The sequence below is a fragment of the Gossypium hirsutum genome, chromosome D01, assembly GCF_007990345.1.
Source record: "Gossypium hirsutum isolate 1008001.06 chromosome D01, Gossypium_hirsutum_v2.1, whole genome shotgun sequence".
Classification (NCBI taxonomy): domain Eukaryota; kingdom Viridiplantae; phylum Streptophyta; class Magnoliopsida; order Malvales; family Malvaceae; genus Gossypium; species Gossypium hirsutum.
This window is the reverse complement of record NC_053437.1, coordinates 526,808-551,285: the sequence shown is the minus strand read 5'-3', so window position 1 is coordinate 551,285 and position 24,478 is coordinate 526,808. Positions and strand designations below refer to the sequence as shown.

Here is a 24,478-nt window from a genome sequence, read left to right as displayed (position 1 = left end):
ACATAAATCTAAACTTTGAAGATAACATTGTTAAGATAACAAAGAGTAGGCACAAACCCGAAATAATAAATCGTAAATTTGGACACTTCAATTTTTTGTTTCTTTCTTCTTCTTTTTAATAAAGTAACATTTAGTAAAAATTATAATTACCAACAAGTTGTTGGTTGAAGTAATAGTGGTTTAATCTCTGTAAAAAGTGAGAATACGAATTCAAATATGAAAAACATACTTGTTTGAAGAATTTTTATCTCAGATGATTTTGATTTACTGAGTAGAGGTGTAATCAAGTCAAATTGAACTTAAATGGTGGTAAGATAGAACTTGATCTCGATTGCAATTCAAGGCTCAATATTTATTTGGGCATGATCAAACTGGAGGTGTTCATTCGGTTAACCAACCCGAAATAATATTAACCGAATTAATCGACTTTTCAAAAATTTTAACCATTAACCGAACCGAAATTTTTTCAAAAAAATTAACCGAGCCAAAATTTTTTTAAAAAAATTAACTGAACCGAAATTTTTTCGGTTAATTCGGTCGGTTAACCGAATTAACCAAAAATTATATGTTTTTATTTTTAGTTAAAAATTAACCAAATTATCCGAATTAACCGAACTACCCAAATTAACCGAATTGAATCACTACATAATTAAATTATTTTTAAACTTTTAGACTTTTAGACTTTAGTTTTAGTTTTAGTTTTAGTTTTAGAATTTTATTTTTATTTATTAAATTATTTGTAATTTTTATGATTGGATTGGGTTGAATACTTGGGTTTGGATTAGGTTTAGGTGAATAGTGATATATTATAATTTTATTTATTAATTTTTTCGGTTAAACCGAAAAAACACTGAAAAATTAAAAAATAATTAACCGACCCCAGACCAAAAAAATTCGGTTAACCAACCGATTAACCGAATTCGGCCGGTTAACCGAATTTTTTCGGTTTTACCCGAATTCTGCACACCCCTAGATCAAACATTAATTTCTAAGCTTGAGCTTGATTAAGTGTATTTATCAAATTCATATCTAAGTTCGAACTCAAGTTCAATTAAGCTCATTCATACTTATACTTTTTTCTATATAATAAGAATAATAATGTAATTTCATAATATAAAAATATTTAAAAAAAGAAGAAGCTTTGGTTAGGAAGATAAGCTTTTTGAATAAAGTATTATGATACTTGAATTAAACTTGACTAATATCTCACATTCAACTTGACAACTACCGAATTGAATTTTTTTTTAAAGTCAAACTCGAATAGCTTGCAACTAGAGGTATTCATGGGCCAAACTAGGTTCGAGCTGGACCTAAGTATGATATTAGCATACTTTATGCTTACCCAAGCCTAATCTGACCCGAAATATAAGCTTAAATTTTTATCAAAGTCTATTCATATTTGTAAATAACTAATTCAAACCTATCTTAAGACCACCCATATTATTTAAACATATATATACATTTATATTATTTTAATTCAATATTTAAAAATTTATATATTTTTTATTTATTAAAATTTTACATATAGTTATCTTAACACTTTTTAAATATTTACATTACAATAATATTATATATTACTATAGATTTTATTTTTATATGTTATAAATTACATAATATGTAAAAATAATATAATATAAAACATTATAAACTTAAAAAATAGTTAGTTTGGGTCGAGCTTAAATCTTGAATTCTTAAGCTTAAATCCGACTCATATTTTAAATGAACCTATTTTTTTTACTCTAAATCTACTTTTCGAACTTAATGTTTTTACTTAAATCTTTTCAAAATTTAGACAAATTTTTAAACTTAAACAAATAACGGTTTTTTTACAATAATATTATAAAAAAAATAAAAATTTACCAAAATATTATAACTTTTTTTTATTTACCAAAATATATAATTTTTTTATTTACCAAAATATATCAAAAAAATCAAAAAAATCAGATCGATGTGACAAAACTATTGGCGGCACCAGTTAATAATAGGGGGGGTCGGTGGTGGGGGAGGCAGAAGGAAAGGGAAAGAAAGAAAGAAAGAGAGAAAGAAAGGAAGAAAGGAGAGGGAAGAAAGAAAAAGAAGGAAAGAAAGGGAAAGGAGAAGAGAAAAAAAGAAAGAAAGAAGAAGAAGAGAAGGAAAAGAGAAGAAAAAAGAAAGAAAGAAGGAAAGAAAAGGAAAGGAGAAGAGAAGAGAAAAAAAAAGAAGAAGAAGAAGAGGGAAGGAAGGAAAAAAAAGGAAAAAAAGGTAATTTTATTTATAAATTTATTTTTTTGTAATATTTGTGTATTTAAAATTTATGTTATTTCATTATAGTTATTTTATTATTTTATTTAGCATATATATTTTATGAAATATGTTTAGAAAGAAAAAATAATGGTATGTACATTGTATGTTGATTAGAGATTTTTTTATGAAATTTATTTAGGAATTTGAAATTAAAATTTTAGGAAAATAGCATTAAAAGTAAAATGACAAAGAAGTATGTTTAAGAAAACATAAAATACGAAAAGAAAAAATGGGAATTGTATATTTATCGAAAATAATAAAATGCGGAAAAAAATGTGAAAAATACACATGTAATAGATTTCAAACATAATAAATTGAAATAATGTAAAATTATAAAATAAAAAATTACGATATTTAAAAAAATAAAATACGGATAAAAAATACGAAGAAATGGCCGAAGTAAGAGTGTATTACTTTTTTTTAAAACATCAATAATATAATTTATACAAATAATTGAAACAAAATGTACTGAAATAATATAAAATTATAAAATACGAAAATAATATAGTTTTATTGAAAGTAATAAAAATCGGAAAAATAATAATACGACCAAAGAGCAGGGGAAAGGGTTTATTGCGGCTTTTTTAGCAAAAATATTACAAAAAAAAACCAAAATTTTATAAACTTTTTCTTTATTTACCAAAATAATAGAGGAAAAAAAGGGGTGATGGGGAAAAAAAGGCGGCACAAATATGTGGCTAATTACCTTTTAATCACTGCTTATTTATTATTTTCTTTTATTCCCCCTTAACACACTAAATTAATAAATTTCAAACATGATGCACTGAAATAATGTAAAATTATAAAAGACTAAGTTTATGATTTTTTTTAAGTAATAAAATGCGGAGAAAAAAATACGAACAAATGGCAGAAGTAAGAGTGTACTACTAACTTTTATAAAATTCAGAAATAATTAATACAAAATATTTCAAAGAAAATGTACTGAAATAATATAAAACAATAAAATACGAGAATAATATAATTTTATTTAAAGTAATAAAAATCGAGAAAATAATACGAGTAAAGGGCAGGTGTAAGGGTTATTTTTTTACACCAAATTAATTTAAATAACACACTAGAGTAATAAATTTCAAACATTATGCACTGAAATAATGTAAAATTATAAAATTAGAAATTATGATTTTTTTTAAAGTAATAAAATGCGAAGAAAAAAATACGAATAAATGGCCGAAGTAAGATTTATTTACTAACTTTTTTTTCAACTTGCAGGCATCGCAATGGCTCGATTGATACGAACCGATATTAGACACATATCTGATGCGGCTAATAACGCGGTATGATTTATTGTTTGTTAATCAGGAGTTCTATTTATTTAAAAACGATATACGCAGTATATACAAATAAATTATGTTATTGTAATATTTTTTCTGTAATTTTACACTATCAGGACTCGTTCCGAGTATTAAGGGGCCGTGTCAGTGCTTTAAAGATAGCTCCGGATGCACGATTTATGTCGTACCTGGAGCTAGCCGGATTTGGGTCAGTAGCATTGATCCTGTCCTCCGACTTGCGGTTTGATTTATTATCTGCGCTAGTGGAGCGGTGGCGTCCGGAGACCCATACTTTCCATTTTCCGTGCGGGGAGTGCACGGTGACCTTGGAGGATGTTGCAGTGCAGCTAGGGCTCCCAATTGACGGGAGTCCTTTAACGGGAGTATCTTCATTCACCGATCCGACTGCAGTTTGCTATCAACTCCTAGGAGAGTCACCAGAGGATGGTGATAAATATTTTTCAGGCATAAAATTTACATGGCTAAAAGCCAAAATATGTGGATTATCAACGACCGCCAGTGAAGGTGAGCTGATGTGCGCTGCTCGAGCGTACATCATGCATGTGATAGGGGCAGTACTCATGCCTGATGCAAACGGCGACAGTGTGCATTTGTCATACTTGCCCCTTCTAGCTGATTTCTCCACTGTTAGATCGTACAGCTGGGGTTCTGCCGTTCTAGCAACGCTGTACCGGGAGCTTTGTCGGGCGACAGAGCCGCAAGTTAAAGACATCGGTGGATGCTTCATACTGCTGCAGTCATGGGCGCTTTATCGGATGCCATTTTTGGCACGCGTTACTCACCAACCCTATCTGTATCCACTGCCACTCAGGTGATAAAAATATTACAAATTGTCATTATTTGTCCCGAATAATATATATGGTAATGTTACCAACCCTAAACCCTGTACTAATTTTTGTAGGTGGACGACCCGTCCAGGCATTGGGAAGTCGAGTGATGTCCCGATATACCGCCTCAGGATTGAACAGCATGCCCAGGAAGGGGTAAGCTGCTATTCTATTATTAATGACATATATTCTATTTCTATATCTTACTTACATGTTATCGGTCTAACTCGTTACAATGTTATTACTCATGCAGTTTATATGGATGCCGTATCGGAGGCCGAAAATTTTGAATGTTGTACCCTCGTCCGCACTCGTTGATTCTCACATATGGTGTACTAACACACCAATAATAAATTTCAACGTCGTCGAGTGGTATCACGGCGATCGGGTGCTTTGGCAGTTTGGGTGCATCCAACCTATCCCGGATCCGCCGTGCCAGTTGGGGGATGATCACGGCTTAACAAAGAGAGGAAGAGTTCAATTGGACTGGGGAATATATCACCGGAAATACGTCATACTGTGGAACGATCGATTGCGCCGAATTCCTCAGATGGTTATGGTTACCGACCTGCAACCATCATTGGAGTATGCACAATGGTACCATAGTTGCGGGAAGCCGTATTTACTTGGAGCGCAATCAACTGTAATCCCCCCTACGTGCAGCAAGTTTGGGGATCGGACGCAGCAAGCACGCTGGATGCGCAGCCGATGGCATATTATTCTTCGCAACAGGTAGAGCTCAAGCAGGACCCCCAGCCAGATCTCGGACAATCACAGTTAAATATGGATTCACATGGCTATCGTCCGGATTCGGTGGGTGGTGAATATTATCCGAGCTTCGCACAGGGCGAATACGCCTACGACTTTGAACTGTTTGGATCCCTCCGGGCGCAGTACGGCATGCCTAGCCCGCCCGACACGTATCCGCAGCATTATAGGACTCATGATGGTTCAAGTTCATCGGCGGTGAACGAGCAACAGGACTTTTCCTTTACGTTTTCCACGCCTCCACCTGCGGACGATGAAGATGTTAGTCGTCGCCCAGGCCGTGAGCGTCGACCTCCGCATAGGTATACCCCCCGGACAACACCATCGAACTATCAAATTTAGGGGTTTAATGCACTTTTTCCATAAATGCCATATTTGTATTTTAGTTATTGCTTACTTCTGAATTTTATGTATAAATATCCATTGCCACGACTTTTTTCATTATATTAAAGCTCAATCAAATTATGAATGCCTCTATTTTCGATATAATCTTAATAATTCCACAACGCTCACATGGTTTTTTTTACATTTAAATGGTAATGTTACAATTTGGATACAATTTAAGCATAAGCATAAGCCGAATAAAAAAATCGATATAATCTTAAAATTACCTTTTATAACAATATACATAAAAATTTTGGGTCAGTAGCTCAATTTCGCCCCGATCTCGACAACTGCCCGACATGAAAGTTTCGGTTATGGCATTTATTCCGGCTATGACCACTTAACCTACATATTCCACAACGCTTTCCGTCAGATTTCTCCCTAATGTCCATCTCATTACGGATTCTGCTTGACTGCGGACGACCCTTTGGATTCCTCCATAGCCCTGCGTCTGGGAGAAGCTCAAAAGTGATCAGCGGCACCTCCCACGTAGATAGGTCCGGCAGGACGGGGAACTCATTCTCTCAGACACGCAATGTGCGCTCCAGCGTGTACACATCATTGACATATTGTTCAGCATCAAGGTTAACTTTAGCACACGCTGCCACGACATACGCACGGGGATAATGAAGTGTTTCGAACTTCCTGCACTCGCACCGTCTGTTTCTGAGATCAACTCCGTAGGACCTAGTTCGACGACCGATGTTCTCAGTAACTCGAAACGTTTCCAGTCGTCGTGAATATATTTCCACGTTCATTGACCTCGCCAACCGACGGTTTACGAACATTGCATCCCTCACATGTTCGACAAGCACATGTCCCGTCTAAATCTGGTCGACTTATTGCCCCCCATTCTTGGCATCAACGTAGCCAACCTGTAGAAAGTAGCAGAAAATACCAATGCAATCGGAAGATGACGTGTTTTCAACAAGACAGCGTTGATCCCCTCGACTAAGTTTGTGGTCATGTGGCCATAACGAAAGCCCTCGTCAAAACTTTGAGCCCACTGCCACGGCTCCATTGTGCGCAACCATTACCGAAAAGATGTGTTTGTCTACCCCTCCATGTCACTCTCAAGACGGTTCATTCTTTGCCGGAAAATATGTGGTTCTAACTCGTATGCTGCATACGTATTAATGAAAAATAAGTTCTAGTAAGTTGATAACATCAAACATTACAACTTAGATTGAAAAGATAAGGTTATCATTTACCCATTGCCACGACTTGTCTCTTCCAGTCTGCATTATTGTAATCTTTATGGAAGTTTGACACAATGTGACGAATGCAGTAAACGAATCTCCATGGCACACCGGAACGCCTAATAGCTGCAATTAAACCCTTCCCTCTATCGGAGATGATGCAAATGTTATCGTTCCTAATAACATACCTCCGTAGATTTGTGAGGAAGAATTCCCAAGACTCCATGTTCTCTTTACCTACGATAGCAAATGCTATCGGGAGCACGTTTCTGTTACCATCTTGCGCAACTGCAAGAAGCAGTATCTGTGTATATTTTCCATACAACTAGGTCTCATCCACCTGCACAAATGGCTTGCAGTGGGGAAATGCCCGCACACATGGATCGAACGTCCAGAACATCCGATGGAAAATTTTTTTTGTCGGCTGTAATTGCTTATCCGGGCTGTAATATAGACTTGTCTGCAACTCAATCACAGTCCCCGGTACGTACTCCCGCATAGCAGTTATCCAACCTTGAAGCTCGTTATACGACGAATCGTAATCCCCATACAGTTACTCCATCGCCATCTGTTTAGCTACCCATGCCTTCCGATATGAGACTCGATACTGGAATCGTGCTTGTATTTTCGCAATGAGTACTGAAACTCTAATGGTCGGCATATCCTTCACCATTGGCATGATACACGTACAAATAGTTTTCGAATCAAGTTTTCCATGATCTTCTGTCATACGTGTTGATGTGCATATATGGGGACTAGAGGTGCTCATGGGCCGGGTCGGGCCGGACCCATAAAAAAATTTCGGCTCGGGCCAAAATATGGGCCTAAGATTTTACCCAGGCCCGACCCGGAAAAAAATCATAAGCCCGGACCCGACCTGGCCCGGCCCATTTTTATTTTAAAAATTTTAAAAAATTAAAAAAAGTATTTTAAAAATATTTTAAAATTAAAAAATTTTTAAAAAGTATTTAAAAAATATTTTAAAATTAAAAAAGTGGTGCCCGAGGCACGGTCCGTTTTCTAAACGGGCCTAGTTTTTTGTCCAAGCCCATATTTTGGGCCTATATTTTTACCTAAATCCTCCCATATTTCGGGCGGGCCGTCGGGCCGGGCCAGACCGCCCGACTCATGAGCACCTCTAATGAGGACCAATAAATTTTCGTATCTCCCACATCTGAGAACTTCTAATGAATGCAGCTCGTACCCGCCAATTGCAGCCTTCCGCTGCCTTCCAACACTCCCCAACATATATTTTCGGAGTAGAGACGGAGACTTTATAATCCACTGATATCTTCATGCTGTACCGTTTAATGGCATATACGCACTCTTCTTTACAACTGAATCTCTGGCCTATGAATAACTCATCATCATCAGATGTTACGGCCAGCCCGTGAGAATGAACTATTTCAGGGTACTCCAGAAACTCAGATACATACGCTGCGTCGGGGTCTATGAGCGACATGTGTGGCCCAAGATTATTGTGTATCACAATACGCCGCATCTGCTCCCCGACCGAAAAAGCGTTAATGCCTTCATCGTTGTTGACATCTTCAGCGTCAATATCATCAGGTACATCGTCCACATCGGGATCAGCGTCACTATCGACCTTTTCATCCCAATTATCGCCACCATCTTCTTCTTCGTCGGCACCTTCTTCTTCACCACCAACCATGTCAACATCGGCTGTAATATTCAGTTCGATACCGATCTCACCCATAGTTGATTCAATACCATCCGCGGTTCTTCAGCCCCGTCTTCTTCATTAGATGCATTTTGCTCCATACCGACTAACTTAGCAAATAAGTGAATCGGTGCATTCTTCTCACTCCCATTCCCACAGTAGAGATAGACCATTGTCTCCACGTTTTCGTCGTCTACAAGTTCCATTTCGACGAATTTGTCGAAACTGGACACTTGTAGAAAATTTTTGATATCCTTCTCTCACAACGTCTATGGATTTTTGCATTAATCCTTGCCTTCATTTTATCGAACGATACATTTCTATTAAATCTCATTGCTATTTGTTGCCGACATTCAAATACACATCCAACACTTGTTGTCAGTATGACTCAATCGAAATAAATGCATACAAGAAACTTAGCATCCATCTTCAATATTTAATCTGTCAAATAAAAAAAACAAAATCTCATAAAAAATCTCGAATGGTAACTGAATTACTTAAAAAAAATTATACTCAAAATAATACACACTAAAATTATTAATTTTATACTCAAAATAATATTAATAATTTTATACTCAAAATAATACACACTAAAATTATTAATTTTACTAAAAATAATAACTAACTAACTAACTATAATAATAATACTAGTTTTTACTAACTAGTTTATTTTCGTAAATAAAAATAATAAGTAACCATAATAATAATACTAGTTTTCTGCTAACAATAATATTACTAAGTTACATCTTAATACATTAATAACATCTTAATACTAACAACAACAACAACAACAACAACAACAATAATAATAATAATAATACTAACTAATACTATTATTTTGAGTTTTATTAATCTTAATAACTAAACTAAAACAAAAAATATTACAAAATATACAAAATAATAACAACAATATAATCAATTATTTTTAAAAAAATACATCCTTTTTCTCATCTTTTTCTCTTCTTTTCTGCGCCAACTCTTCTTCTTCTTTTTTTTTCTTTTGATTTTTCTCTCTTCAGCTGGACAGAGGTCGTATTTATAATACGAGTGGTGCCACCAAGGGCATTGGCACCATTGGTGCCGCCAATGGTTTTGGCACCTTTGGTGCCGCCAATCCCATTGGCGTGACCAGTTAATTATCACATCGATCTAATTTTTTTTGGTTTTTTTATATATTTTGATAAATAAAAAAAAATTATATATTTTGGTAAATAAAAAAAGTTATAATATTTTGATAAATTTTTATTTTTTTATAATATTATCATAAAAAACCCACAAATAACTTAATCCATACACTGATTCATAATATAAAATATATTGAAATAAAATGTGCAATTGGGCTTTTGAACCGGTCGAATAGAATAGTTTTAGGGTATCCGCTTTGCTACACGCCTAAACACATAATTGCCGGTGTCTGTCATGTCAAAGGAAGGTTAGCACGTCAATTTCCTGCTGGACCGGGAACAAGGAAAAGAATTTGTTACTGTCCATTTCCCCTTATATAAAACTTTTTTGACTATTCATTCTATTAAAAGTTTTATTTATTTTTAGTATTAAATATTAGTATTTAATAGAAAAAATAAATTTTTTTTAACGTACATGAATTAATTAATTTATTTATTAAAAAAAATAAGATAAAATACTATTTATTTACTAATATAATAACTTCTCTGATACTTGAACCCAAATTTTAATCAAAAATTTCATATAATACCACGACTCAAATCGACTTCCGTACTCGATTTTTTTAGCGTAATATGACATAGACATTATAGATGCCGAAATGCACATGGCAATTTGGGGCTCATGAGAGCAAAACTTGACCCCCAAGACGCCGATGAAAAGCAATAAAACAAACAAAACCGTCGGCGTTGGCCCATCTTTACAGGACCAGCTACTCTGCCACCATTCAAAAGAGATAGGCTTAGGTTGCAAAGGGTTAAAAAGTATAGGGCCCATCTTGAAATTTCTAAAAGCAGAGTGGATTTGATTTTTTTTTCTTTTGGTTTTGTTATGCATGTGAACCTACTCTTAACTGGCTTGGCTACTATTCCATGCAAAACGACAACGTTGTGTTTTGTCCCCATCTTGGTATTTTTCTTCTAAAATAACTTTTTAAAAAGGGTTTTTTAAAGTTGTCTTCAGCTAGTTGGATATTATTCTTAAAAAAAAGCAATTAGTGTGACATTTCAAGCTACTTGATTGGATAGATATAGATTTCATTTGATTAAAACACTTTATTAGTTTTTATATTTTTTTATAGAATTCGAGATTATCTCTGTAATTTAAAAGTTAAAAATTTAATCATATTACTTTTTAATTTAAAAATCTTAATTCAACCGTCGACATGATTTATAGTCACTGTTAAAATTTGCCATCATGTTTATTTTCCATCAATAGATATACATGGGCAGCTCAATTAATATGTTAATTTGACAAATTTTTACAAAAAATATTTACAGTTTTAATGTCTGGACTGACAATTTTAAATCAAAACTGTTGAAGGGCTTAATTTCTAATTTTTTAAATACATAGAGTAAATCTTTAATTTGGTCAAAGTTTTTTTTCTTAAATTTTGAGTTTTGATCCAATCTATGAACAAGTTTAACTAAGTTGTATTTTGAAACTTTTTTATTTGACTGCAAATGAATTTTTTTGCTAGGAGATTGCAAATGAAAAAAAATGTTTTCAATTGAGTTTTTCGTCTATAAATGTTAACTTTTTTAGGTTTTGACATTATTTAATTTTTCTTTTAGAACAAATATCAAATTGATGCATTTAATAGTAGAGTGACTAATTTGATGAAATCCCTTTAATGGAGGGACTTCATAGGCACTTTCACCCTTTTTATTTAAACCAAATTTTTGGGTTCATATTTGCTTAAATTACCCACAATCCCCCTATTGCTAAAGTGAAAGATATTTGGTGTTTAAATTCATCTAAATTTTCACAACATTAATGATACCAACTGAATTAATATTTTTATTCAAGTCCTTTCAAATATCAAATAGATCTCTTCGTAAAGATTGTACTCGAGATTGATGCTAACTAGAGTCTCTAAGTTGTTGTAATGTCAACTATGCCAATTAAACTAATACTTTTATCCAAATCCTTTTAAATAAAATCTTTTTGTACAGATTAAACTCGAGACTGGTACTTTAATAAATAATCACCCAGTTATTAGTGTGTTCTTGCTTTGGTCACTTAGGTTTAAAATTTTATATTTTAGTCCCCAACGTTATTGAAATTTAATATTTTGATAACTTCTCTATTAAAATCACTAACGATGGCTTTTTTATGGGCATAATAACAATTTTAGCCCTCCAATGTTTATAGATTCTATCAATTTAGTTCTAAATATGAAAAATCTAACCCTCAACTTTACACATTTTTGTCAATTTAGTCTTGATTCTTGAAAACTTTAAAAACTTTAAAAAATATAAAAAATTATTTAAAATTTCTTATTCAATAACATACATACAAAATAGTTGTAAATAAATGAATATGTTATTTTTCTCATTTTCTAACATGAAATTTATTTATTAAATAATAATTATATATATAAAATAATACTATTAATAAAACAATTTAAGGGGAAAAAACCACGAAGATGACTTATGCAAGTTCAAAATTTTTCTTTTTTCAACATTAACGATCACCATATTCAAGTTGAGTCAAAAGCTATAACTTGAAGTCAAAAAGGGTGGGAATCAATGCTTTAGGTTGTTGCTTAGAATGGGTTGTTGCGTTTGAGGTCGTAGTTGAGGACGGGCATGATTTGGGGATGAAGTCTTATGAACTCAGTAGGTGGAAGGCCATGAGAGCAACTCCACTACCAAATCCTAGTTCGATGGTGCGATGATGGAGAATATGGAAATCAAGTAGTCTAGAGTAAAGGTTATTGGTGCTTGTGGTTGTGGGAGAGGGCGTTGCCCAATGCTTGACAAATTTGACGAGGACTAAGAAGCAATGCTAGATGTATAATAAAATTTAGTATTTATAAAATAAACTAAAAAAAAGGAAAATTTTGAATCTAGTTCAAGTATTGTTTGTGGATTTTTTTTAAATGTTTTATTTTAATAAATAAATTTTATGTTAGGAAAAAAAAGAGAAAAATGGATACTCATTCATTTATAAATTTGTATGTATTTTATACAATCTTTTGTACTTTTATAAAAAATATTTAAATAAATTTTTATTTTTGAATTTTTAAGAAGTAATAGTAAGTGTAAAGTTGAGGATTAAATTTAATTTTTAAGATTAAGGTTAAATTGATAGAATCTGTAAATATTTAAGGACTATATTTATTATTACACTAATGAAAAAGAGCTACTATCAGTGATTAATAATCCAAATATTAAATTTTGATAATGTTAATGACTAAAATAGAAAATTTTAAACTTATAATTAAAAATAAAAAAAAAACAAAAAAATTATGAGAAGAAGTTATTAAGGTGCAATTGTGCAAAGGGAATCGAGTAACAAAGCAAGCAGTTGTTAACAAAACTTTCATTTTCCAAGACAAAAACAGTACGATCCAACTTTGTACCATGTCGTGAACCTTGACTTTCCCTTCAATTATGGTAACCCCTATTGCCCTCATTTTTTTAATCTTATATAATCCACCATAGCCTTTCACTCAATTTCTCAAAGAAAAACAATGGGTAATCTTTCTCTTTCGATTTTAGTTTTGATCGCCATTTTTGGTTCTTGTTGGTCTCGCGAGGTGGTTAGTGACAATGATGATGGTGGTCTGTATCCGTTCATTGGGACTAACAGGGAAACGTTAGAGATCATTATCGGCGGCGGCGGCGGTGAAGCTCCTGCTCCGTCGCCTGAAGATTGTCCTCCTCCGCCACCTGAACCTGAATGTCCACCTCCAGCATCTCCACCACCACCACCACCACCACCACCACCACCACCACCACCACAAATACGAAAACCAAAACCAAAACCAAAACCAAAACCAAAACCAAAACCAACACCAAAACCACCGCCAAAACCACCGCCAAGACCACCGTCGAAATGTGGTTACCGGAGCAGCAACCTCTGCTTCGAAAACGAACTGCTCGCAACATCTTATGGAGTAATCCAAAAGTTCAAGAAGCTAATCAAACCAGACGAAAATGGCAAAAGATACACAAAAACATGGAACGGTCCCAACGTTTGCAAATACAAAGGCTTCAATTGTGATGTGCGACCGGACGTGAAAAAAAAAGCAGTCGCCGCCGTCGATTTCAACGGCGCTAAGCTCTCCGGCATCAATGGTTCCCTTCCACTCCACGATTTCATCGACGGATTAACAGATTTAGCCATTTTCCATGCCAATTCCAACAACTTCACCGGCACCGTTCCGTTCATCGGAACGTCCAAAATCAAATACCTCTACGAACTTGATCTCAGTAACAACAAGATCACCGACGATTTCCCGATGGAAGTCCTCCGTGCCACACAATTAACTTTCCTCGATATAAGGTTCAACCGAATCAAAGGCGTCGTTCCGGCGACAGTTTTCAAATTAGACCTCGACGTTCTCTTCATCAACAACAACAATTTCAGGCAACGTCTACCGGAAAATTTAGGTGATACACCGGCGTTATACATAACATTTGCAAACAACAAGTTCACCGGTCGGATCCCGCCAAGTATTGGCAAAGCTAAAAACCTCCTCGAAGTACTATTCCTCAACAACGAACTCACTGGTTGTTTACCGTACGAGATCGGCTACTTACAAAACGCCACCGTTTTTGACGTCGGAATGAATAAACTAACCGGGCCGATACCACATTCGTTCGGTTGTTTGAAAAAGATGGAGCAACTCAATTTAGCCGGCAATGAATTTTACGGCGAAGTACCGGAAATCGTTTGCCGGTTATCGAATCTTCAAAACTTGTCTTTGTCGAGTAATTATTTCACCCAAGTCGGACCGGCATGCCGGGATTTGGTAATGAAGAAGAAGCTCAACGTTAAGAACAACTGTATCTTGGATTTGCCGGAGCAACGATCAAAAGCCGATTGTGCTATGTTTTTCTCGAGAAAACTGATTTGTGATAGAACAGAATCTTTCAAATGGATTCCTTGTATGGCAGGGAAAAATGGGTTTCATTCAAATTCCACTGAAGAATCTGAGAAAAAAGAATCTACTGGTTCTGGTTTTTCTTCGCCGTCAGCTACTACTTATGGTGTTCTTAAACCTCATCGGTTATGAACAAAACGAAAATATAATAAGGTTAAATATGTTATAAGCCCCTGTACTCTTTCCTAATTTAAAATTTAGTCATTTTACTTTTATTTTCAGAAATTCAATCTCTCTATTTTCAGATTAAAAAATTCAGGCCCAATTATTAATACTGTTAAAATTATTTTATTAGATTCAGATTCATTAGAAGGAGCGAAGCCAAAATCTTTTTTTGGGGGCGAAATTAAGTTGTGTAATTTTATGAGCTAAAATGGAATTTCACCATTTTAATAGCTTATATCTTCATGATTTTTTAAATGACTAAATTAAAATTTTATCATTTTTAAAAGGTCAAAGTGCAATTTTACTATGTACTAAATGGCCAAAATTTAAATTTCCAATTTAACGAGTCAGGGCTCCTACTAGCTCTTACTGTCGCTTGTGTTCATTACATTATTTTTTTAATTATGTGATTACTAAGATTTTTTTTTATTTCAAAATATCACATCAATAATTTTAATAGCTTTAACAATTGACGTTGAAATTTGAAATTTAAAAAGCAGATAGATTAAATTCTTAAAAATAAAAACCTAGAGACTAAATATAAAATTTTGGAAGAGTATAGGGACTGATGGCATATTTTAACCGGTAATTTTTTCTCGAGAAAATTGAGTTGTGAGAGGAAAGAATCTTTCAAATGGTTTCCTTGTACGGAAGGGGAAAATGGATATAATTCGAATTCCATTGAAGAATCTGAGAAAAAAGAATCTACTGGTTCTGGTTCTTCTTCATCATCTACTACTACTAATGGTGTTCTCAAATTTGGATGAGAGCATATCCAATGGAAAGCTTAAGGGGTTATTCTCAATATAGTACCATTCGTCATGCAAGATCGGTTATCGTACTTGGTTAAGTTCAATTAGTTCTGGTAATCATTTGGCTAAAGCGTATGCATATAACATATTATGTGAGACCTTAGTGGAATGAGTGAAGGATCGGAGTTTGTTGTGCTTTCGACTCCGAAGAAAGCATCTCGAGCTATAAGTTGATTAAAATTGTCTCTACTCGAGTCCAAGTAGCATATGATAATAGTTCCTTTTGTTATGACAGCAACAGTTCTGTCAATACAGCAGCTGGTTTGTATCATCGCTCGAATTTTATGACATCTTTGATTCGTTAATACTTCATCCTATGGTTCACTTAAACGAAAAACGTTACCTCAAGGACGAGTCTATCGCTATCCACCGGGACATGGTCTACCCGTTGTTATCACGCCTAATATTGTCGGTGCCATGCTTTTCGTTCCATACAATATGTCAATAGGCGATGCATAATAGTCTCAGCCGATTCCTATAGGAGCGGGTCCATACAATATCTCATTATTTTTTAAAATTTAAAAATTATTCTTTAAAAATAATATTTTTTGGTAATTAAAATAATATTATTTTTATTCCTAAAAATTCTCTCCCATTTTGTTGGTCTCTAATGTATATTATCTCCTAGTATTATAGGGATTCATCCTAAATAAAAAAAAATTCTCTCCTAGTGTTATAGGGATTCCTCCTAAATAAAAAATTCACTTCAACTTGAGCTCTAATTTTATAAATTTTTATTAAAGAATTAATATTTATTATATAAAAAAATTAATATTTTATATAAATAATAAATATTTATATTAATATATGATCTTAATGGTCGAAAAAAAAATCAGATAACCAAAATTTTTAATGAAGACAGTTTTTTTAATTAACTTTTGAAGGATATTTAAAAAAAATAAATAATGGGATTTAAATAATTAAATTTTGTACTTATAAATTAAAAAAATACATAATTAAGTTTGAAAGAGGCTTCGGGAAGTGTCTATAAAAGTTTATTTAAACTATTTTTTCTACCATTAGTTTTTTATTAAAAATATATTATTTTTTAAATAATTTAATTTTTGTTCCTAAAATTTCTATATCTAACCCTACTACAACTCCGATTTTGTTAATATTTGTTTATTTAAATATAGAAAGCTTAAAATTTTTCCCAGATAACCAAAATTAGTATTTTATCGCTCCTTACCGTACCATCGTATTTTCCACAAATATGCAAAACAAAGAGCAAAATTTCTCAGCTGCCGCTAACGGCGGCGCCACCACGTCTGAAGGTCATCAAGTTGTCACAATGGCAGCAAATATTGAAAACCAAAACGATATTTCAAATCCCTCAATTGCTTCGAACATGGACGCCACCGTTCTTGAAGGAGGTGAAATCGTCACAACAGCGGAGAATGAGGATTATAACAACAGACTAATTTACTCAGCTGCTACGGATGGTGGTGCCATCGCTTATGAAGACAGCGAATTGGCGACAATGATGGAAGATATTTTTAATCAAAACAGCACGCTAAGTTGCTTTGCTGCTGCGGATGGCGGCGCCACCGCTTATGAAGTTGGTCAATTCTTCACGCAGGAGGAAGATATTTATAACCTAAATAGTGTTCTAAATTCTACAGTTGCTTCGAACATCGACGTCACCGCTTTTGAAGGTGGTCAGTTCTTCACGCAGGAGGAAAATTTTTATGATCAAATCAATGTTCTAAGTTCCACAGTTGCTTCGAACATCGAGACCACCGCTTTTGAAGGAGGTGAAACCGTCACAACAGCGGAGAATGCCAATAACCGAAACAACATTCTGAATTCCTCAACTGCTTCTAACGGCGGCCGAACCGTTGCTGAAGTTAAAGACTATATCCAATCGTTTCCTCCTGGAGTCCGATTCGTCCCTACCGACGAGGAATTGATTCAGTATTACTTGTTGAAGAAGGTTAACAATGAACTTTTACCTTCTAACCTTATTTGGGAGGTTGATCTCTATGGAACAGAACCTGCCAAACTCACTGGTAACCTAACTAAACCTTAATTATTCCTATTATATTCGTATTAGTTTTTTTAGGTAAAAGTGCAGGGATCAAATTGAAAACAATTCTAAAACGCAGGGATTAAATGTTACATTATCCTTTTTAATAAATAATTTTTAACTTTGACTTGTAACCAGGAGCAGTTGCGTGGACCCCAACTTACTCAAATATTAGATATAAAATTAAAATTATTCTATATTTATTCAAATATTTATTATATTTTTTTATTTAAGTTTTATAATATTTCTGTTAGAGTCCTACGAACCAAATGGAGAAAGCGAATGGTATTTCTTCACGTCGAGGAGAAAAAAATACCCAAACGGAGGAAGGCCAGATCGTTCGACAGAGAATGGCTTTTGGAAGCCGACCGGAATGGATAAAAGCATCCCTGAAGGCGATCTGAAACCTATAGGCTCCAAAAAGACACTTGAATTTCACACCGGCCGACATCCTTCTGGTCACAAAACTGAATGGAAAATGCATGAATACAAAGTTGATCCTAGCCTGATTAAACCCCAAAACAAACCCCAGGATGGCATGACGGTAAATTCTTTCAAATTTAATTTTAATATTTTTTTCAAATTTTCAAATATTTATATATAATATATGATTATTAATTAATAATCTAATATGCCTCTCGTTTGTATTATCAAATAAAATTTATTTAATAGTAAAAAAATTGGTCATTCAATTATGAAAATTACAAAACGATGACTTAATTATTTAAATTTTCTTTTTTGGTTACAAAGGTTAAATGACTAATAGAGTATAGCTTGATAGCTTTTAAAATTAGCATAATAGTAATTTTAACCCTTAATATTTATACATTGTGTCAATTTAATATTGATTCTAGAAATATTAACCCTCAACATTTACACATTATAAAATTTAATTTATTTTTTTTATAATTTTACTTTTATTTATCACATTGAGAGTTTATTTTAAAATTTTAATTATTTAATATTATAAGTACAAAGAATGGTAAGAATTTATTTAGTGAAACATTTACTGTTTATTAAAATTTATCATGATTTTACATTTCAATTAGCAGTATGTTGCCTTTGAATGTTAAAAAAGTTGTTTAAATATAGGTTAAATTATGTTATTAGTTCCTCTAGTTTGTAATATATGTGAATTTAGTCTTTATATTTTAACTCGATTAATTTTAGTCCCTATACTTTTAAGATTTTGAAATTTCAGTCCTTACCAAATGATTACTTTTAATTAATTAATTATAGGGACTAAAGTTGATCAAATTAAAGTATAATGACTAAATTCAAAATTTTTACAAAGTAGAAACTCACCGGAAACAAGGGGAAGTTTTCTGCCGTTTAGGGTCTGTGTGAAGCTTCTAGGTTTTTGTTTTGTTATCTTTTATTTTTTTCCCATGTTTCGTTTGTTTTTTCTGTTTTATTGGGTTTCACCTGGGTTATCTGCTGTTTTGGATCTTCTTTTGTATTTGACTAATAGCATATTTAACCTTTAAATACACCATTGTTGTTACTGTTATTTTACTAATAAATTTAACTTTACATTTTGTAGCTTGATACATGTGTTCTATGCAAGGTGTACAAGACCCAAAGGAAGGGTCAAAACGAAAACTACATTGAAAGTTTTGATCAAAATACCAACACTAGTTCTTCCTCGCAAATTTTTGATGCCGGAGCATCCTCGGAGGCAACAAACGTTTCATATCCGATGACGGGTTTTGCTGGACAACCTGATAGCGAACTGTATCCATTGACCACTTCCCCGATGCCCAATTACGAGTATTACTCGAATACATGGTTTCAACCTACCGTCGATGGGGCACTAAACAATGAAGCTTTTGTACCAGCACCCAATAGAAATAATACCGTGTTTAGAAATCGTAACTCGGACACGACTTGGCCGCCATATCATCCTTATTATTCGAATGGTTTGTTGTTACATCGAGGTGTTAATAACGGAGCATCAACATCAACAATGGCTGGAAATTACATCGATAATAATGTTCGTGCCCTTCAAGTTCGGCCTCCAAATGCAGCATTGACTCAGCTAACTGTTAATAATGGCGGACCGAACAGTGAAGCTCATTCAATGGCAGCGAGTAGGAGTAACACCATGTCTAGAGGTAGGGGTGAAGCTCAAAGAGGTTCTCGAAGGGGTGGAAATCGAGGAAAAATCATTATGTTACCTCGAGGATGAGTTATAATGCTTAAAATTGTCGGTGTCGTGCTTTTCGTTCCATACGATTTGTCAATGCGCGATGCGTAACATTCTCAGCCGATTCCTATAGGAGCCTTAGTCTCTTCTCTTGCAAATGCTACTCCGGATCAACAAAGAACGATATGCGTCCTTCTGTTTTACTTATTTATTCCGATTAACCGAAAATGTTACATCAGGCGAATTTACAGGGGGAGAATCACTATCCACTTGTCGAAGCTCTAAAACCCAATGTTGCAGGTTGCTTCTCAACAGTAACAAGCCGATGGTGCGGCTGATCAACCGACCTCGTCTCTGGAGTTCCAAATGCATGCTCCATAGTTTACCCATTCGTCTCCTTAAACACCATCGTAGTGTCCTCTTTACTGAGTCCGAATAAGCCACATCATTAGTCAGATACGAGCCAATTCCAATTCTGTACCTTTTTTGAGTGTTTCGGAATTTCGATACCACCATTTGCATGATTATTTTTTACTGATTCATTAAGCTCAATGAGATTTAAGATCACTACATTATGATGATTTCTTAACCAAGAATTCACCGTTAGTATATTCATATATATATATAATATCTTTGTATCATAATCAAGTTTAAGGTCTTAAGAGTAAATATTTCAATTTGTGTATTTATATTATATTTGAATATATTTACAAAAGTAAAAAAAAAAAAAACTCGTAGTCGATTTGAGTTTGGTAAATTTAAAATTTTTTTTATTTATTATTTATTATATGTTAATTTTAAGTTTAAACAATTTTAGGTTTCAATGGATTTAACTTCAGTTACGTTTGATATTTTATTTCGATTTTCAAAAATTAAAATAATCTATGATAACAATTTTAGGTAAAAATGAGATGAAACAGAATAAAATGTAGGTATTTAAATGAAAAAAGAGGTATAGTTTGGGTGTTAATTTTATAATAGACCATTTCTTACTCGTGTTATTTAGACAAAAGGATGGTTAAAATATGACATAGATCCCTGTACATTGTGAAAGTTGTGGATTTAGTCTCTATACTTTAATTTGATAAATTCTATCCCATGTACTTTTCAAATTAGTACGCTTTAGTCATTATACTTTATGAATTTTCAAAATTTAGTCATGGACCAAACAATAATAGTTAAATTTGTTGGCTAAATTCAATTACTAGTCATGTACTACGCGTAAGTTATAGATTTAGTCAATATTCTCCAATTGGATCATTTTAAGTCCCTATATTTTCATTTTTTAAAATTTCAATCTTGGTACAAATAACAGTTGTTATTCCATTAATTAGTTTTTTAGTGTATCAAGCTAATATAGTATTAGGCATATGATAATATGTTTGTTCTATTGGATTTTGAAAATAATAGAACTTAACAATTATAATTTTGGTGAAGAATAAAATTTGAAAATTGAAAAATATAGAGACTAAAAACTGATCAAATTAAAGTATAGGGACCAAATCTACAACTTTCGTGAAGTACAAGGACTAATAACAGAATATAACCTAAAGAAAATACAATGATATGACAATTTAACCCTTACAAAAGAACAAACCTAAGCCATAGCCACCCTATATAAATCTCTCAGCCTTCATTTTTTGAAAACCCTAATGAAAAAAGAACAATGGCGGAAAAAGCAGTCGAGTCCGTACAGTGTTTCGGCCGTAAGAAGACGGCGGTAGCTGTAACACACTGCAAGAGAGGCCGTGGTTTGATCAAGATCAATGGCTGTCCCATCGAGCTCGTGGAGCCGGAGATCCTCCGATTCAAAGCTGTCGAACCGATCCTTCTCTTAGGCCGCCACCGTTTCGCCGGCGTCGACATGAGAATCCGAGTCAAAGGCGGAGGTCACACTTCTCAGATCTACGCTATCCGTCAAAGCATAGCGAAAGCCCTCGTTGCCTTCTACCAAAAGTATGTCGACGAGCAAAGCAAGAAGGATATTAAGGATGTTTTGGTGACGTACGACCGGACTTTGCTGGTGGCTGATCCAAGGAGGTGTGAGCCGAAGAAATTCGGTGGAAGAGGTGCTAGGGCAAGGTTCCAGAAGAGTTACCGTTGATGAAATTTCAGGGTTTGTTTGGCCAAATAAACTGGATTTTCGTTTTTTTCTCATAAATATCTATGATTTTAAGATGTTACTGAGTTTCAGAATTTTGAATTTTTGTTTTTTATGTTTATTTAAATTCATTGCTTGAATCTTTTGAAATTGGCCTTAAATTATTGTTGATTTCTAATATTCTTGTTGAAGTTGTCGACCGTTTGGATTAAAAAATCATAAAAATAAAAATCGTTCAATCAATCCGTCATTCGATACCATTTAATGAAATAGTGCCCTGTCTTTTTCAAACATCATTGAAAAGTGCAAGTACTTTTTGTGTCGCTTGATCATATTATTGGTGGTTTGATCCTCGTTTATGAGAATGAAATATAATTTTACTGTTTATCTCTTTGAAGAGTATTTAGAATGGAGGGATGTAAAAATTATTGTTCAAATTCAGCTTAAGTCGAGCAATTTGTCCGGCTTCTGGGCAATTTTACAAGTAAAATCCTCCATTACTGGGATAGGATGATATTAATATTTATGGCTATAAATTTGTCATTCTCATTAGCAGTGAAATACATAAAAAACTAACCTTTTAAGGGAGCAAGTGGAAGCAAGTGGAAGGTCTTTATTCGGGAAGCTCTCTTCGAACATGATGTATGTGTGTGGTGTGGTTATCTGCCCATTGATTACCGTATTTGAAAACTAACCTTCGAAATGTACATATCTTAAAAGTTGAGGTTAGATAAAGTTTTGATTAAATTAATTGTTTTCCTTAAATTCTACAAATATTTAAAATATTTAAATACTTAATATTTTTAATTTTGATTAATTTTTAATATTAAGTCCGATAATAAAAATAAAACATATTTATTTGAAAATTTAATTGAAATTTATCAATTATATATAAAATATATTATAGGATCAAAACAAAATAATTCATTATTAAATAAATACATCAATTACTAATATTAATATATATTATTTATTAAAATCAAACCCCACATCGCGGGTATTATTCCTACTATTTAATTAAAACTCATCTCGTGATTGATTATCCAATAACCTCTACTCCTTTATTAAAAAGGATGAATGTTTAGTCCTCGAGCTTTACAATTATTTTTCATTTTAGTCTTTGAATTTTTTTTGTCCACAATAATCTTAAATTTTGATAACTATTCTCCATTTGGTCTATGAATTTAAATTCATTTAAGGTGTGATGACGTGGAGTGTCCCATCATCACTTGAAAAAAATTTAAAATTTATATAAAATTTTTAAAAAATACAAAAAATAAAAGAATGATAATTTTTTACAAATTTTTTTTATAAGTTTTCAAGTGATGACATGATATTATCTATTAGCGACATCATCACATTTGGTCATTAATCCTTTGATTACGTTGTCCTTTGTTTTTTTCTCCACGTTTATTTATTTTTAAAGGGTGAAAGCAAGAGTTAGTCTTTCCCATTTTGGTCTCCAAATTTTTTTTGTTCATATTAGTCCTAAAAATTAACACCATTTCTTAGTTTGGTCCTTGAGCTTAGTAATTGTTTTTGTTCATATTACTCCAAGTTCAGGGACCAAATTTAGAAAGTTGCCAAGTTCCAGAACCAAGATGGACTAAATTGAGAAAAGATGTCAAGTTCTAGGACTAATATGGACAAAAAAAGTTCAGAGACCAAAATGAGAAAAGTTATTAAGCTCAAGGACTAAATCTTACTTTATCCCTTTCAAAATAAATATAAAAAGTCGAGAAAAAAGGAATAAGGACCAAAGGTTGGGCCTTTGACTGGGCCCGTTAGTTTGCTGCAGCCAATGGGCCGTAATAGGCTCACTTTGGTCATTAATACAATGAGCCCAGACTTCTGCCCAATAATACTAGATAAAAAAAATAAAATAAAAAATAAAAAACTTACACACGCCCGGTGGGACTCGAACCCACAATCGCCTGATTAGAAGTCAGGCGCCTTATCCATTAGGCCACGAGCGCCGATGATGTTACTCTGACATAAAAATTAATTCAAATTAGCTATATATATATTTTTATTTTTTAATGATTTATTTAATAGAATTGGACATATCAGTTAAACTAGTTGGACTGAAGAATCCATGGTTTGACTAATCGCGATTACCAGTCTGATTTTAGAAATCTTGATGATTCTCTTATTTAACTTCAAGTTCTACTATTTATATATGAGACTGAATTGAAATTATTGAAACTCGAGTTTAAATCGAACTTAACAATGATCGATTAAATTTGAGATTGTTTTTTTTTTTAAACTTAAGTAGCATAAATCACTCATTTACATCTTTAATATTGGCATGTGATATAAAACTCGAGGAGGATGAAAATGAAAGAGTAAGAGAATTTTGTTATAAAATGGATAAGATTAATAATTACTTTCTTTCTCTTTTAAGAAAACTACTTTCCTAGCCATAAACTTGTTACTTTTCCTTCGCATAATTAATTTTTTATCCTTTGCTCCTATACCTTCCCAACATCCGGTGGTTACATTACGTTTCGACCAAATATAAATTCGAGTTAAGTTAAACTTTAAACATTAGGCAAAATTCTCTTAAAATTATTTTTCCCATCAACAAAAATTAAGCTCAAGACTTACTTAAATAACATTAAGCAGTTTATCGGAGAATTCAAAAAAAAGTTTAGAGAATCGGAATTAAATTATAATTTTTATGAAGTTAAAGTGTAA

General features: G+C 33.1%; 3 protein-coding genes and 1 non-coding gene across 4 annotated transcripts; 3 read left to right on the top strand and 1 right to left on the bottom strand.

The window, feature by feature from the left end:
• Positions 1 to 12,922: 12,922 nt before the first annotated feature.
• Positions 12,923 to 14,756, top strand: LOC107928958 (uncharacterized protein At4g06744). The gene has a single exon (XM_016860275.2). The coding sequence runs from the start codon at positions 13,116 to 13,118 to the stop codon at positions 14,661 to 14,663; it is 1,548 nt and encodes a 515-aa protein (XP_016715764.2). The 5' UTR covers positions 12,923 to 13,115; the 3' UTR covers positions 14,664 to 14,756.
• A 1,871-nt stretch (positions 14,757 to 16,627) lies between these two features.
• Positions 16,628 to 20,288, top strand: LOC121213690 (putative NAC domain-containing protein 94). Its single transcript, XM_041086621.1, has 3 exons — positions 16,628 to 17,517; positions 17,789 to 18,078; positions 19,078 to 20,288. The coding sequence occupies exons 1-3, from the start codon at positions 16,722 to 16,724 to the stop codon at positions 19,720 to 19,722; spliced, it is 1,731 nt and encodes a 576-aa protein (XP_040942555.1). The 5' UTR covers positions 16,628 to 16,721; the 3' UTR covers positions 19,723 to 20,288.
• Positions 20,289 to 21,141: 853 nt separating this feature from the next.
• Positions 21,142 to 21,931, top strand: LOC107928791 (40S ribosomal protein S16-like). Its single transcript, XM_016860057.2, has one exon. It carries the CDS (start codon positions 21,347 to 21,349, stop codon positions 21,782 to 21,784), a length of 438 nt encoding a protein of 145 aa, XP_016715546.1. The 5' UTR covers positions 21,142 to 21,346; the 3' UTR covers positions 21,785 to 21,931.
• A 1,753-nt stretch (positions 21,932 to 23,684) lies between these two features.
• TRNAR-UCU (transfer RNA arginine (anticodon UCU)) lies at positions 23,685 to 23,757 on the bottom strand. Its single transcript has one exon. It is a non-coding gene; the product is annotated as a tRNA-Arg (tRNA).
• Positions 23,758 to 24,478: the final 721 nt, after the last annotated feature.

Bases quoted from the DNA above. Each gene is read 5' to 3' on its own strand.
- LOC107928958 (XM_016860275.2), top strand. From the start codon at position 13,116: ATGGGTAATCTTTCTCTTTCGATTTTAGTTTTGATCGCCATTTTTGGT.
- LOC121213690 (XM_041086621.1), top strand. From the start codon at position 16,722: ATGCAAAACAAAGAGCAAAATTTCTCAGCTGCCGCTAACGGCGGCGCC. The intron at 17,518-17,788 runs GTAACCTAACTA...TATTTCTGTTAG, and splicing joins AGAACCTGCCAAACTCACTG to AGTCCTACGAACCAAATGGA. The intron at 18,079-19,077 runs GTAAATTCTTTC...TACATTTTGTAG, and splicing joins AACCCCAGGATGGCATGACG to CTTGATACATGTGTTCTATG.
- LOC107928791 (XM_016860057.2), top strand. From the start codon at position 21,347: ATGGCGGAAAAAGCAGTCGAGTCCGTACAGTGTTTCGGCCGTAAGAAG.